At 60.7% G+C, this 16,352-nt stretch overlaps 1 protein-coding gene across 1 annotated transcript in view; it reads right to left on the bottom strand.

Moving 5' to 3' along the window:
• The window catches only part of Fbrsl1 (fibrosin like 1), a 44,167-nt gene extending 30,660 nt beyond the window's left edge, over nt 1–13,507 (bottom strand). The window contains exon 1 of the mRNA XM_048785793.1: nt 13,262–13,507. Coding sequence (XP_048641750.1) covers nt 13,262–13,459 — 198 coding nt within the window. The 5' untranslated portion in view covers nt 13,460–13,507. The remainder of the gene's footprint in view (nt 1–13,261) is intronic.
• Between the last annotated feature and the right edge of the window lie 2,845 nt (nt 13,508–16,352).

A 16,352-nucleotide genomic window follows, 5' to 3' on the forward strand; every position in this document is an offset into this window, starting at 1 on the left:
AGACCTACCCCAGGGCCCTGCCAGTGTGCCTGATGGTGCCAATGCCAAGAGGCGGAGCCAGTCCTGGTTCACAGCCAGCCAACCAACCAGCGGGCCAGCCAACCAACCAACAAATCATCCAACCAGCCATCCACCCACCCATCCACTTATCCAGCTGACCAAAACCCAACCAGCCAACCACCTGACCAGCAGTCTGTTTGTCCCTCTATCCGCCCACCCAGCCAGCCTTCAGAGTTTCTACGTTCTGGGCAGAAACTAAGACAGATGTGTCCCCACCCTCCTAAGCCTACGAAGGAACACCTCCAGTAACCATAAAGGACAGCGTGGCTAGGAACAGGAGGCTGAGGCAGGAGGACCTGAGTTCAAGGCCAGCCTGGGCAATTAATGAGATGCTGTTCCAAAATAAAAACTATGAAAAGGGCTGTCAGAGGGCTCAATCCCCAGTGGCAGGGGCTGAGCACACAGTGCTGAGGGTCAAGAACAGCAGAGGGAGGGTCCAGAAGGGCTGTTCCCCAAGGCCTGCGGCTGGCCGGGCTGGGCTCTGCTCACCACATTCTTCTGACACACAGTCATCATGACAGACCATTGCTGGTCCAGGAGAGTGGTTCCAGGGCAGCGGCTGGGTCCACACACTTGAGGACAAAGCTGGCCAGGTCTGCTGGCCACTGGGCAGAGACCTCAGCAACCCAGGAGGTCTGAGCATGGACAGGACATGGCCCCAGGCACAGCCTCAGCACTGGACAGCTGGCCCCTTCCGCCCAGCAGAGGGGCTCTCCCTCAGGACCCACCCTCAATCAGGCAAGGGAGGCCTTCCCTACCAGGTGGGGCACTAAACTCCTGCTGCTCTGCACATGGGGGAGCCCCAGCCTCTGCCATTCCTCTGGGGTTTCTGAGGCCCCTTCCCAGGCCTCAGATCCCTGCCAGTTCTGTGGCTCTGCCCAGATGGGGCCTCAAGCTTGGCCTCATCCAGCCCCACACAGGGAAGGAGGGACCTGCAGGGAGCCTGACCTCAGCCTTGTGCCCACCCTGGGCAGGGGTGGGGGTGGTGGGCCCTGGCTCTGGCACTGCAAGCTCTGACTCAGCCCTGCTCCCCACCCTGGGGCGGTGACCAGGTGGGGCCCTCGACGGGGGCCTCCCAGCCCTCCGCAGGGGTCAGAGGGCCCTGGACCTGGGAACCTCTGTGTGTGAAGGGCCGCAATGTCTGCAGCTTCTCTAGAGGTTCAGAGGGGACGAGTGGGCAGCGAGGGCAGAGGGGTGGGCGCAGCGCCCACGAGCCTGGGAACCTGGTCTGCGTTACTCTGTCCACCTCAGCTGTGCTCAGGCTGCTCCCAGGCTGGCAGCATGCACCCTGGGTCCCTGCTGGCCAGCACTGGGGCTCCAGGAGCCCAGCCCTGAGCCTTCATGAGGTCTAGGGTGCCCGGCCTGGCAGGGCCCATAGGAGCAGCCCCTGGCTTGGGTGTGCAGGTGTGTGGGAAGTTGGGGAGGCGTGGAAGGGTCCTGGGGGAGCGTGGAGGGAGTGAGGGGCACACCAGGGACTCTAGACAGACTGGCCAGCACTGCTCCTTGGCCTCCACTCCTGCCCAGTGACACCAACATGCCCTAGCCCCCAGCCACATCCCAGCCCAGAGCTCACGGGGCAGTGGAGGTCCAGGCTGTGTTCTACTGCCCCTGTGGCCGCAGGCAGTGCAGCACGTGGAGGCACAGGAAACCCAGCAGGCCAGTGGGGACCTGCACCAAACCTGCTGGTGTCATTCATCTGAGCTCGCTGCCAGCCAGGGCAACAGGGTGTGCCTCAGGGCAACCCACATACATGGCTCCCAGACCCAGCCAGGGCCTCAGTGGACACCTTTGGGCTTGGGGAGGAGGCCGTGCCAGACCCCACCAGCTCCTGGGATGGGAAGGGCGCTGACTCCCCCCTGGCAGGACCAGGGCCAGGCCCACGCTGTGTGATATGAGCCAGCCTGGCGGGAGGGGCTGCAGGGGCACCTGCCTTTGCTATGTGAGCCCAGCCAGGCAGTTCAGCACACGCAGACTTCCTGAACACTCCAGGCAGGCTGGGAGACATCCCTCTTCAGGAGCAGAGTGGAGGCTTCTGCAACAGAGGCCCTTCCTGCCCCTTCCCGGCCCCCAGCTCAGGCTGCTCTTGAGGAAGCATCTGCCCATTGGCCTGGGTTCTCCCTCCCCAGGCAGGAAAGAGGGTTCCACTCAGGTGGCTGGGGCCCCATGCAGCTGGGCTGCCCAGGACTGGGGCCTTGAGAAACCCTGCTGCTCAGAAGGGCACAGGAGGGAGGGCTCAGCAGCGACCCTAGCTCAGGCAGAAGTCACAAGCCCCCCAACACACACCATCCCAGTCCACAGATGAGCACACACAGGGACATGTCCTGCTATGTGTGTGCCCAGGGAGCCCACAAAGATTGTGAACGTCACCGACTCAGCCTTCATGCTCTGGTGTGCCCTGCAGTGGGAACACGTCCCACCAGCCCCCAGAGCCCCTTGTGCAGATGAAGCAGAAACATACTACAGTGCAGTGTGCCACCTGCACAGCTGCGCCTGACGGCCCTGGTGAGATCACCCAGAAGACACTCAGGCTCCAGTAGAAGGAGCGGGCAAGTGGCCCACCCAGTCTGCACTTGCAGGCCTGGGAGCAGGGGCGGGGCAGCCTGCCCCTAGTGTTGAGGGTGAGGGTGGGGCTGCCTGGCTGCTGGGCTGGGCCTCTGTCCAAGCAGGAAACAGGAACCTGTTGAGCCAAGGCAGAGAAGACCTCAGCAGCTGCTCTCCTGCGGGCACTGGTTGCAAGCTGCACCCCTCCACAGCTGCTCCTGGGGACGCAGCCCTGCCCCCACATGCTGGGGCACTGGCTCTCAGCCCTGCTGCAGGCAGCCTGCTCCAGGGCCCTCCAGGGATCTGACCCCTGGAGTCGCAGCCTGGGGATCTGCCCAAGCTCCCAGTGACCCCGAGGTCAGTGTGCCCACGCAGGGTACCGAGTCCCTGGAGAGGGCACACTCAGTGCAGGTGATGCTGGCCCAGGTGGCCCTTGCCCCCATCTGGTCACAGGTCCTCTGAGGACCCCCACCTGTGTCCTCCCAGGGCTGCTGCCCAGCTGTGGAAGGCCCCAGGCGTGGCTGCAAGCCCCGCTGTGCTGGGCCCTGTCCATGGTCCTCTCCACACATGCCCACAGTCCCTCCGGCCTGGAGAGTGCAGTGCTCACTCTGCTCAAGCCTGCCCTGTGTGGGGCCAGCCTCAGTGTGCCCAGCCAGGAAGGGGCCTGCTGGCACCCACCTGACACCCACAGTGCCCACACACTGCGCACAGTGCTGAGGTACAGGGGACTGTCTCTGCAGGGACGGGGCAGCACATGTTCCCTGGGGAGGGCCAGAGGAGGCAAGCCCAGCCCCAGAAGGGACTGGGCACCTCTGGGGCTGCCCAGGGGACCCAACCACGCCACCACCCCACAGGCTGCCTTGCAGCCATGGGGTGCTCCTGCATATGGCCCAGTCGGCTGGGGTTGGGATGAGGGGTGTGGTATCACCCTGGCAACGAGGCCCACCCTGAAGGCCCACTGCATCAGGCCACATCCCGGGCCTAGCACACCCTGCTGAGGGGAGGCAGCGCCTCCTGGCCCTGGTGCTAGCAAAGGTACCTCCCATTGGCCCATAGCTTCTCAGGTCAGCACAGGGTACCAGTTCCAGAAGCCCTCCTGGACTGCACGCATTCCCAGGTCCTTCTGGAGGGAAGTGGGACTGGGCCAATCTGACCCTGCATCCTCAGGCAGGCGCTGGCAGCACAGTGGCCAGCCTGTGGTGCAGTGGCCAGCCTGTGGTACTGAGGGAGGTGTGGGAGCCCGGGGGCGGGGGTGGCCTAGTAGGCCAAGGTCTGGTCATGGGGGCATGCCCTGCAGGAACCATGGGACCCTTCCTGTCTGTCCTCACTTCCTGCCACCACAAAGTGAGCAGTCTTCCTCTACTGGGATGTACTGTGCTGCCACAGGCCAAAGCCACAGAGTCAAGGGACACGGACTGAAACCTGTCCCCCTTAGGAGCTGACCATCTCAGGGACTTTGCCACGGCTGCATGGAGCTCACAGACTGCTTAACGGCCTCCCTCTCAATAGCAGCCTGCCAGAGCCCAGCAGGCCAAGCCGCCTGCCTGGCACAGAGAAGAGGGTCTTGATGGTGTCTGGAGACAGCCAGGGGTCCTCAGAGAGTGCCGAGTCAGGATGTGAGCTGCTGTTCCTGAGAAGCACCCCCTGCAGCTTCCCCACCTCTGCTGGGATTCCGACGGGTAGGGAGATGGGGGCAGATGGCAGTGCAGATGGGCAGTGTGTGGACAGGTGGGGGTACGGATGAGTGGGTGAGTGGACAGGCGGATAAGTAGACAGATGGATGGACAGGCAGGTGAGTGGAAAGATGAGTGGACAGGTAGATGTCTGGACATGTGGATAGGTGGATGAGTAGACAGGTGTGTGGACAGGTGATGAGTGGTCAGTGGATATGTGGACAGGCAGGTGAGTGGATGGGTGGATGAGTGGACGGGTATATGTGTGGACAGGTGAGTGGGTAGATAGGGGGATGGATGGATGAGTGGACAGGTGGGTGATTGGTAGGTGGATGGGTGGTACGTGGACAGGTGGGTGAATGAACGGACAGATGCATAGAAACAGGGATGGGCAGATGAGTGGATGCATGCATATGTGAACGGGTGGAGGGGTGGATGAGCAGATGAGTGGACAGGTAGACGGAGATGGACAGTACATGACACGAGGAATTCTATCATGGGGACACATCCCTGGCAAACTCTGGTGGCACAGCCGTGTGTGAGCATGAGAATGTGTCTGCAATGCTGTCTGTGCAGCTGTTGCTGGGGAGGATGGGGGGCAGCTGCCATGTCTCACCCACAGAGCAACATTTGGACTCAGGCTGGTACATGCCACCAGCCTGGAGCAGGGTCTCTGGGCCCTGTCTGGCCCATCATGTCCTGGGTCTACTGGGCTGTGTCTTGCTTGGGTGGTGTTCCCCTCCACCTGATGGACTGATGATCTGTCCAAGCCACCACCACCTCCCTCCTGAATGGCCACAACAGCTCCCAAACGCAAAGCAGCCTCTTGGGCTGTCCTGGCGTTCCCTGCAGGTGCCAGTCAGTAGGCACTACTGCCTTGCTAAGGCTCATGGGCTACCCTCTGCGAGGCCACTCAGCCCTGCCGGCCCCACACTTGCTTGCTCAGAGTGCCCTGCCCAGCAGCCATCACGTGCAGGGTATCCTCTGTCCTGCTGTCTGTCTTCCCAGTTAGAATTTGGCACCCAGAACCTAGAACGGACTGACAAAGAAGCTTCAAGTGGCGAGCTAAGGGAATACTGTCCAGGTTGGCCCGGCTGTGGTGAGGAGGGCACCATGCCCACGCAGCCTCGCTCTCCAGAGGCTGCAGGGAACAGGGGAGGCCTGGCGCCTACAGGCCCAGGTGCTGCCCCACCCTCAGGGCCATCTGTCCCTGGACTGACTCAGGTCCTGTGGGGCTGTTGGGGGAGGGGGGAGCTCCAGCACCATCGAGCCAGCCTGCTGCTCACCACAATGGCCAGCCTAGGCCTCAGCATCAGAACCTCTGACTGACTGGGGTGCTGCCCACAGCCTGGCCTCAGCTGTGCAGTATGAGGCACCTGTGTCGGCCAACAAGGACAGAGACAAGCCCCTGGGGTCCAGGCCTCAAAGCCAGGCGGTGCCAGAGGAAGGAGTTACAGAGTCCGTGTGACAGTGGCCACACACACAGCATCTTCCACCTGTCATCTCAACAACCCGAAGACAAACATGCTGCTATGAACATGCCACTTCACAGGTGAGGGGACTGAGGCCCAGGTCCCCGTCAAGTGCAGAGCCTAGGCTGCATGCTCAAGGCGGGCTGGGGGCAGCAGGACTTAGACAGTGTTTGCCAGGCAGGGGGCAGCACAAGGCTGAGGGCCCACCCTCTTCTCAGCACCTGAGGCACATGAAGCCGCAGGCAGGCAGGGCAGGAAGGTGCTGCAGGCTGGCTTCCCAGAAGGTAGGCACCCCATCCTGGTGATGGGCACTGCCTGGGGCCAGCTAAGGGCCACATGGGCCTGGTCACAATCCTCTTGACACCAGAGGGAGGGCCCTTGTGACCCAACATCACAGTTGGGGAAACCGAGGACCAGCCCAGGGCCACAGAACCAGCTCCCTGGAGGCACATTGTCCAGGAGCAGCAGCAGGCACTTGAGGCCAGGCTTCAGCTGCCCCAACCAAGGGCCTTCAGCAAGCAGAACCCCAGCACAGGCGGCCATGCAGCAGAGGGACAGCTGAGCAGGAGTTGCATGGCCAGGCCCGGGTGGGGGGGATCCTGGAAGGGAAACCAGAAAGGCGCAGAGTCCACAGGGGGACCTGGCATATCCAGGAGGCTAGACTTCACCTGAGAGTAGTGGGAGCCTTCCAGAAAGCCTTTCACAGGGCAGCGCCTGCTCAGGTGGGCTGCTGGGAGGACCCCAGGGCCTGCAGACAGGCTGGCAGTGGAAGCAGTCTGCGGGTCCGAGGGCTCGAAACCACACAGGTTGTCTGGGCTTGGATCTTGGAGAAGCCGAGAGCTCAGAGTTAACCCTGGGAAAGTCCCCAGGTGGCTTGGGTTGTGGTGGGGCTTAACGAGTTGGTGATAACTCGTTAATGTCCAGCACAAACGGGCCAAGAACACCACGGGAGGCCCTGTTCAGGTCACCCGTTTGTGGAGGAGCTTGTCTGGTCAATGTCTCTGACATCATATCGACTGCCCATCTGTGTTCCTTTTTCTTGGGTAACCTATAGGGATTTCTCAAGTTTGCTGGCATTTTCAAAGATGCCACTCTGGCTTTATTCTTTTTCTTTGGTACTGGGGACTGAACCCAAGGCCTCCCACATGCTTGGCACACACTCCACCACTGAGCTGCACTGCCAGCCCTTATTTTCTGAGGCAGGATCTCTTGAAGCTGCCCAGGCTGGTCTGGACTTTGGCATGCTCCTGTCTTGGCCTCCTGAGTTCCTGGGATCAGAGGTGTGTGCCACTGCATCTGAGATTTTGCTGGACTCTGGAAGTGGAACCTCAGGCTCTGACTTCACACCTCTCCTGACATCTATGGCACTTAAAATGTTTCCCTCTGAGCACCACCCTGCTGTGTCCTTCACACTTTTGTGTCCTGTTCATTACACTCCAATGAAGTCCAGTTATGGAGACTTATAAAGAGAAAGCAGAGCTCTGCTCATTGTGTGGGCACAAAAAGTGGAAGTGATGTCCAGCTGCTGGCCGAATAGCCTGGGCAGGTCCGAGTTTTGTCCACTGAGACGGGGAGGGAGATTTAGAAACAGGTGTGCTCTGGTTTGTTACTGCTGGGGCCTGGGGCCTGGCTAGGCAAGGCCACACTGGGCTCAGAGCACAGCGGACCTCCCCACTGGCCAGGAAGCAGCAGGCATGAAGAACCACTTGGGGCCTCATGCCCTTCTGATAGCTGCGGCTCTGAGCCACATTGAGTGGAACCAAGGTCATACCTATGCCAGTTTCCCAGGACTCAAGACAAAAGAAAAACGAAAGAATGTAAAACATCTCATTGCTAATTTTCATGCTGATAATGTGTTAAAATGTACTGTTCCAAGTACACAGTTGAAGACATTATCAAAGCCGCCTGACAGCGTCCCCTTTCAATGTGGCTTCCAGAACATTTAAAACCCACGGACAGCCCTGCTGAGCAATCTCAGGCCTTCCCAGGCTGGTGGCCCTGGCCACAGCCCGTGTGCCTGCTCCTGTCCACATACCATCCCGGGAGCGGCTCCTTGCCAGACCCTGGCCCAGGACAGTGTGGTTGGACACGGAAAGTGGTTCCCTGTCACTATAGCACCTGGCTAGGGGCGGAAGGCCAGTAGTGTTTCTGCCTGGCCAGTTTCAGCCCAGCCCCAATGGTCTGGGGGCTAAGCTCTGCCACTGTGGCCTGGGGTTCTGGCCACCTTGGGTCTCAGGCCAGGCCCTGATGCCTGCTCAGATCCCCAGGCTCTCGCCTCACTCAGAAGGCCCTGTGCTCCAGGCCCAGGCCTCTGGCCCTCATGCTTCCTCAGGCACCCAGGCTGGTCCTGCTACCTGCTGTCTCCTCCACTCTCTCCCCTCACCAGCCACCCCCCACCCTCCACCCCCCACACCAAAGCACTTCCCTGGCGCACTGTAGAATGGAATCAGGGAGGTGACGTGCAGCTGGAGGAGGATGTGTGGGGCTGACTCTGCCTGGAAGACTCCCTGAGGCTCCTGAGCGTCGCCTGGAGTTGGGGCCAGCCAGGATGTCTCTGCGCTCAGGAGCGGCACAGGCCCACGTGGGCACAACACTTCTTCAGGGCAGGAAGGGGCTCTGCCACCTACACAATTGGCTGTCCCTCCCTGGCTGCCCTGACACTTGTGTACTGATGTGGCCATGTGGACCAGTCTGAGGCCCCTACACAGGGCCTGCCTTGCCTCTTAGGGGGACAGAGAACCGCTCCAGTCGTTTTCTGGGAACCCATCCTAGACACCTCCCACAACAAACTGCAAGGCTCGCTGTCCTGTCAAGGACTCCACTGGCCTCCCCAACCCACACCCTTCCCCACAGCACCTCTCCTGGGGCAGGGAGGGCCACACCGCATTTCCCTATGCTGGGTGACTAATGCTGATGGCCATTCAGGCCCTGTGCCCAGTCTCCCCTCTCTGGAGGGCTTTCAGTTAGTTCAGATGCCCACTGATGCCCCAGACTCACACCATCCACAACCTTCAGGGTGGGCCATGCCCACTGCCTTTGCAGCCCACAGCACCAAGACCCCCAAAGCCACAGAACCAGCTCCACTCACCTAAGGCCACACCCAGCTGCAGGACAAGCAGCCCTGCATAGCTGTGTCCTCCCTCAGTCAGCAAGATGGGTCCTGGAAACTAGAATCTGCCACCAACACTTTGAAATTGCCAAATCTACAGAAAACTTGGGTCTCCAGCTGCCCAGAAATGCCAGACCCAGTGGCGTGGAACCTGTGTGCTCAAGGACAGTGGTGGCAGCCACTCCCTAAGGACACACACATGTGGCATGGCCCCTGGGTGGCAGCTGGGCCCTCCCTGTGGTGGCAGTCTGGACCTGAGGCTTCTATTGAAACTGGAGGTCAGGCCCAGGCTTTGTGAGTCCTCTGGGTTCAAGGGGAGCCCAGGTGCTCCCTCAGTGAGTGTCCACTGACTGCCAGCTCTGCTGGTGTGACCTCCATCCTCTCCCTGCAGTGCTACTGGCCCAGCTAGGCCCCGAGGGTGCAGTGGCGCCTCCCTTGCCTGCAGGCAGGACAAGGCTCAGACACACACACACACACACACACACACACACACACACTCTCTCTCTCTCTCTCTCTCTCTCTCAGACCCCTCTAGCCCTCAGACCCCTCAGACCCCTCTGTTCTCACAGTAGAGTGAGGAGCTGTGGGTTTTCTGACGGGAAGGTGGTCCAAACTAGTACTCCCTTAGCACATGACGTCAGGGGACACCAGGAGGCATTTCAGGCATCTGAGGGCAGCGGAAGGTGCCAGGGCAACTTTGCAGGTGATTATACCAAGAGAGAAATTCTCCCTGGCCTACCATGAAATGTGCAGAGTCCAGCTTAGGCTTGTCCCGGCCATGGGCCAGGGCTGGAACCCTGGGTTCCCTGCCCCCTAGGGAATGCAGAACCCATTAGGCAGACACAGGTGGGTAAAGCATCACAGCTGCTCCCCCTGGATCCTGACCCCCCCCCCAAAGCACTGGCCATGTGAGGGCAGCTTCAGAGGACCCTCGATTCTGCCCTCATGGGATTCCCCTACTCCCTAGCCTAGATGGCTCCTCACCCTGCCCATGACCAGGGCACCACAGCACCCACAAGGGGACACAGCCAGGGCAACCCCTCCTTGGCCAGGCCTGACAGGTGTGCCCCCGTTGGGGACTTCATGGGTGGAGAGCAAGTCCAGATGTGGGAAGAGCACGCGTGGGGATCAGACACACGCTCATCTATTTAAATTACAAACACGAATGCTGTTATAAAAAATAATAGCATGGTACTTTTATTTTCTTTAATCAGAAAAATAAGCCTGGAATTCCAGGGTGAAAGCCCTAGGTAAGCACCAGGAAGGGGGCCTGCCCAGGCAGGTGGGGCTCAGAGCCACCTTGGCTGGCGAGGCAGCAGGCTGCAGCCCTGGAAGGACCCAGCAGGCAGCTAGGGTCCTCCTGAGCAGGGGAAAGGCTCGGCATTGGTGGAAGGCCTGGCCTGGAACAAGGGGATCCCTGTTCCTTCCTCCTCGCAGATGGGGCTGGTATACAAGGTGGCTGTGCACCAGGTGATTCCAGCCCACTCTTGGCCCAGGGGACCCTGAGGTGGCCTCAGTAGGCTGGCCACAGCTAGCTCCCTGGGCTCCCCAAGGCCTGGGACAGGCAGGGCCCAGGCTCCTCCCTCCTGGGACACAAGCTCCCTCATGGGGCTCATTCTCCCCTGGGACTCCAGGAGACCTGAGTGCAGAGCTGCCGTGAGACGGGGGTCAGAGGCCTCCTCGGGTCAGGGGCCCCACAGGAGGGGCAGGGTCCACAAACAGCCCTGTAGTGTGAGATCTGTCAACTGGGGCAGCCAGCAGCTGACAGAATGCTGCTGGGGTAGAGCAAGAAGGGCCCAGAGACTGGGTTCTCCACCTGCCCTGGACACTGCAGCTCTCCCTGGAGACCCAAGTGGCCCCCTAGCAGTGCCCCCACTTGAGTGGAGGCAGAACCCTGAGGAATGGGGTGGCTTCCCCTGGGTCTCAGCCCCTGTGTGTCCTTCCTGCAGCTTGGGGACCCTCAAGTGGACACTAGCGTCACCTGATTGCCAAAGGAGGGGGCTGGGCCCCAAAACTTGGCCACCCACATCTTGACCAATTCATCACTAGGAATTTCTGCCTGGGGGCAGGGAATGCACACTGGCCGGACAGGGCGGGCCCCATGGGAGCAAGCCTGTGGCTGGCACCCCATCACACACGCCCAGACACACAGAGCACACACAAGCCTACCTGCACACCACACGCACGCACACATGCACATCTCGCACAGCTGCACACGTGATGGAGACTCAGAGATGCAAAGACGGTGTTGGCAATTTAGAGGCACAGGGAGAAAGGCTGAGGGACCAGCAGGCTCCAAGCCCTCAGGAGGCTGTGTGCCTCCTCCCAGGGCACGCACATCACAGAGCAGCACACATGTGGGGGTCACCACGACACCAGCAGGGGAGGGTGCGATGAAGTGATGTAAAAGGCCAGGTCTCCTCTCTCCTGCTGCGATGGCCTTGCTTGACCTGATCATGGCATAGCAGGGCTCCTCCTGCCTCTGGCTGAGCCTCCGTTTCCAACAGTAGTCAGCCAGGCCTGTCTGGAAAAGGCCTCAGGCCAGTCCGGCACAGCATCCAGGCCTGCAAGGCCCCACCAGGGCAGCCACAGGGTGACTGGAAAATTCATCCAGGGAGCTACTTGGCATCAGGCTCCAGGGCTCACAGAGGGGGCCTGGCGGGCCACTCCTGGGGCAGAGGACCGGGTCCACCGTGACCTTGGAGGCCGGCAGGGATGGCCCAGAGCCAGGGGTGAAGGCTGGGGCTGACGGGCTGGCACTAGATCCAGCAGGGACCGCCGTGGCTGACAGAGGGGCCCCAGGAGAGGCCGACGGGGTGGGCCTGGTGTCCCCAGCAGTGAAGGACGAGTGGGGACAGGAAGCAAGGGTTGGGGTTTGCAGGGCTGGCTTGGACCGAGAAGTGACCGCAGGGGCCGGCAGGGTTTCTCTGGGCCCATGAGAGGTCGCTGGGGAGGGTGGGGCTGTTCTGGGCCCATGAGTGGCCGCTTCTGTTGGCATGGCTGTCCAGGGCCCAGCAGGGAAGGTTTAGGAGGCCCAGTTGGCTCTGCAGATTTGACTAATTGCTGGGGCTGTCTGAGGCCCAAAAGAGACCGCCGGGGGCGGTCAGGCTGGCCCAGGAGGGACCTTCGGGGCTGGCTGCGCTGACATGGGGCTAGGAGTGCCCGCCGGGGGCAGCAGCACCGACATGAGAGGGAGCTGCTGGGCCGGCGGCGTGGGATGAGGAGTGAGCGTGGGGGCTGGCACCGCTGGCACTGGGCTAGTGGGGACCGAAGAGGCCGGCGGCACTGTCCTGAGGCAGCCCTATGGGGCTGGCCATGGAGACATGGGGTGGACCATGACCGCAGAGGCCGGCAGCAGTGCCGGTTCAGCAGGGACCACAGGGGTCGACAGAGGTGACAAGGGTTCAGCAGGGCTTGCCGGGGCCGGCAGAGGTGACATGGGGTCAATAGGGTCCGCCGTGGCAAGCAACGGTGCCACGGGGCCAGGGGAGACCGCAATGGCCGACAGCGGTGCCATGGGACCAGGAGGGACCGCAGGCGCCGGCANGGGCTGGCTGGGCTGGAGCTGCTGCTGGTGCTGGGCCGGGCCGTTCTGGTGCCAGGGGTTAGCTGGGAGCGGCCCCCCTTCTGGGGAGCACACCTGCATGGAAGAAAGAGCACGTGTCCACCTGGGCAGGTGTGCCTGCAGACCCCCCCATCCAGCCCAGGCCCCTGAGGCATGCTGTTCTCTCTCCAGAGCCCAACTCCCAAAGGAACTCAGGCGGAGCCCAAAACACTGAGAAGGCGCAGACCCAGGGACCCCGGGAGGGTGCAACTGCAGCTGAGCCAGGACCGAGGGCAGACCCAGCCAGCATCCACCTGCTTTAACAGGCCCTTCCCCAGCCAGGCAGGAAGGCCTGGGGGGTGGTGGCCCAGTCTCCTGGTCATTCCTCCACCTAGACCACCTGCCACAGTCCTGTGGCTGAGCACTCCCTGGCCCCGTGCCACAGTCTGGCAGATGGTGCTACCTGTGCAGAACACTCAGCACTAAGCCTGGTCCCCATATTCGTTACAGACACGCTGGACACCCCTGGATACCCGTAGTCGGCGGAACCTGACAGACGCAGCGGGAAACGGGGCCGGCCTATCAGCTTGGCACTGTCATCCACCCGGCCAGCACACACCCTCCCCACGGCCTCTCAGCAGCAGGGGCCTGGGCAAGTCCCTGCACCTCCATGAACCAGGAGCCCAGCTCCTTTCTCTCTGCCAGTGCCCCCTCCACATGTGCCCCACACCCTGAGCCCAACAACGATGGAGTGCGTTGCCAGGCATGCCCAGGTGCCGACGGGTGGTGTCCAGGTGCTGGTGTGGCCTGGGGACAGACCTGGCTGCAGAGTTCCTGAGGTAGGGAGGGACCAGGTATTCACCTGCTTAGAGGGTTGCAAGGGGACCTTCCTGGCCCCTCCTTCACAGCTGGGCTCCAAGTCCTGCCCAGGGCTGTCCGCCTCCAGGGGTTGTCTGTTCTCACTGGGCTCTGCAGATGGACAGGTTTCTGAGTCCCGGGGCTTTTTGAAGAGGCGACGTTGTTCCCATTTCTCCTTCCGCTCCTGTGGCTTCAGGGCCATATCCTTCTGCAGGGAGAGGAAGGGAAAACCTGTCAATTGGTTGGAAATTCCCACGGGGCCATGTCACTGAGGCCTAGGCCCCTGGCTTTTGACAGTACATACCTGGAAGTAGTACCCCTTGAGTAGGTGCCCAGGCTGGGGTCACACCTCAGGGAGGGAGCCTCCATCTTGAAGAGGCCACGTCTGAGGGAGATGGCTGTGCAGTACCCCATGACTCGGGGGTGGCTGTGCAAGTTCCCCAGGTCCCAGCAATGGGACACAGGCCAAACTCTAGCCTAGAGTACAAGATGGGGCGCTGCCTTCCTTCCGGGCTGCCCTTCAGAGGCCGCTGAGACCAGAGGTGCCTAACACCACACAGCAGCCTTCCCAGTCACACTCCACAGGAGGTGCTCCCCAGGTGACACCCAGGCCCCACAGCAAACACCCCCAGGTGACACTGTGTAGCTGTGATCTGGATGGAGACCCTAGCCGCCGTCACCCTTTGGGTTGCAGGACCCAGGAGTTGCTAGGTGCCTCATAAGCAGCTATCTGGAAATCTCCTCTGTCCCAGCTGGTCTGTACCTTGTGCAGCCCCGAGTCTGCGCCACCCTGCCCTGCTACAGCACTGGTACTTCTGGCTCGGGGTGCCAGCTTCCACACTGGGTACCCAGCAGCGATCAGCACCTCATGCTAGCCTGCAGCCAGGCATGCAGGGGAAGCGGAGATGCACATGAAGTGTAAGCTGCAGGAGGCAGCAGCCAGGGAGTAGAGCCCACAGAGGGACAGATCCCTCCCAGAGGAGGAGTGGACACAGAGCCAGGAGGGCATGCAGCAGGGCTGGCAGGCTTTTCAAGGCTGAGCTTCCTGCCCAGCCTGATTTCCCAGGACAGCCACAGCCAGTGCCAGGTGGGAGGACCTGCTGCTGCACAACAGCACTTCCTACAGTATGCCCTAAAATCCCCAGGGCACCCGAGTGCCATCCTGCCCGCATGGCTCTGGGATCTGACACATGGGCCTGGTCTATGTGTCTGCTCTCTCCAGACCACACATGGCCACAGGGCTTTGCTGTCACTGCCTGCTCCCAGCTGGGTCTGGTGAGGGCTGCCTGTGCTTGGGGACTGAGATTCACAGACAATCCCCTGCGCACCTTGTGTATGATCAAAAACCTGAGCAAATCCAGGGGCCAACTCCTGCCAAACTGAAGGCACTGCAAAACACCTGCTCCAAGGACCCTGCCAGGCCGGGACTGGTTTCCAAACAAGCGGCAAGACAGGAGTGAGCAGATGGGAAATCAGCGGGGAGCCATGTGGGTGCAGGACACCCCAGGCCCTGCCATCTTTCCAGCCACCCCACTTGTTCACATGTGGCTGCAAAGATGAACTTGCCAACCACAAAAGGTCTGAATTAGCCACATTTCCCTGTGAACCTGGTTTGGCATTTCTTTGTTTTGAAAAAAAAAAAAAAAAAACTGCTACTGGCTCCTTTGCCCATTTCCACTGGTCCTGGGTCTGACCTCATTCCTGTTTTATACTGACCTCCCCCCTCGGCTCAGGCACATTCAGAGGACAATAGTCCACCCCAGGTCCTTGCCCCTGGACAAGAGAGACTCCAGATGTCCCTGTGCCCACAGGACTCAGTCACGCTCACCTGAGAGAACAGAGATGAACCCCAAGTGGCACTTGTGGGGACATTCCCAGCCTCAGTTCTGAGGTTCTTCTGGTGCAACTGTGAGCAAAGGTGATCCTTTGCCCTATGCACTCACAGGGCATGACAAACGCCCAAACTTGGACAGGTAGCATTGCTGTCCAGCTGGCTGTTTAGGGCATGAATCTGGCTGGTTTTGGAGTCCCCACAGCAATGCCACCACACTAGTATCTGTCTCCAAGAACCCTGACCACAGGCTGCCCCAGGGCAGGAGCCCTTGCTAGCCCACCACACACCTGGGCCACCAGGAGCACAGATCCCCTGGGGCTGCGGCCGCCCACAGCAGTGACTCCATATTGACCCTGCAGGGTTGGTGCTACAGCCACCATCCAGGGCCAAGGCAGACAGCAGCAAGCCACCCACAGCCCCCTGCCTTCCCCCCAGGGCCTAAGGGATGGCAGACCCTGAGCTAGGAGTCCTACCCCCAGCGGTATCTGAGCGATTCCAGGAGGGCATGGGTTGCTACACAGGGCTCCAGGGTTCCATGGGAGGACCTGGAGGGCTCACGAGAGGTCTGGAGGTCTGGAGCCTCCATCATGGTGGCAGGTTGGACTTGTGTAAAGGGCTCCACTAAGCACTCCACGCACAGCTCCACTAGCTCTGATCACCCCAGCAACAGACGAGGACCCCTTGGCAAGGAGATGCCTTCATGACAGTCTGGGATCTGCATCTTAGGCACCACCTGCCACTTAGCCCAACCCTGGGGGAACACTAGCTCCTACTATCCCTAAAGTGTCAAGAGGCTGCAGCTGCTACAGGGTCTCAGGCTACTGTTCGGACTGCAAGGAGCCTCTGCAGGGCCTGCACCCCTATAGTTGTGCCTGTGGCACCTACCTGGGTTAGCATGAGCCCCCTGCACTCAAGCCCACAAAAACAGGACCCTGATGAGGCAACAGGGCCAGGACCCCAACCTCTCTGCTCCTTTCTCCAAGAGGAGCACTGGGCTGGGTGCACCCTATCATGAGTTGTCAATTAGATTTTCCTGTAGTGATTTTACATGACTGTTTTTTTAGTTCCCCTAAATGTTATTATTATGCAGGTACAATAAAATTTCTAATTGCACTCCAGTAAACCAACCGTGGAGAGAGAAGTAATTATAACTCAGCAGACAGACCCACTTCCCTCCACAGGGCGAGGTTGCTTATTACTAGTGTGCCCCTGGCAGCTCACCCACCTACTCCAGCCAGCAGGCACCCACTTGCTCCTGGAA

Source organism: Marmota marmota, unplaced genomic scaffold, assembly GCF_001458135.2.
Source record: "Marmota marmota marmota unplaced genomic scaffold, marMar, whole genome shotgun sequence".
In the NCBI taxonomy this organism is placed as follows: domain Eukaryota; kingdom Metazoa; phylum Chordata; class Mammalia; order Rodentia; family Sciuridae; genus Marmota; species Marmota marmota.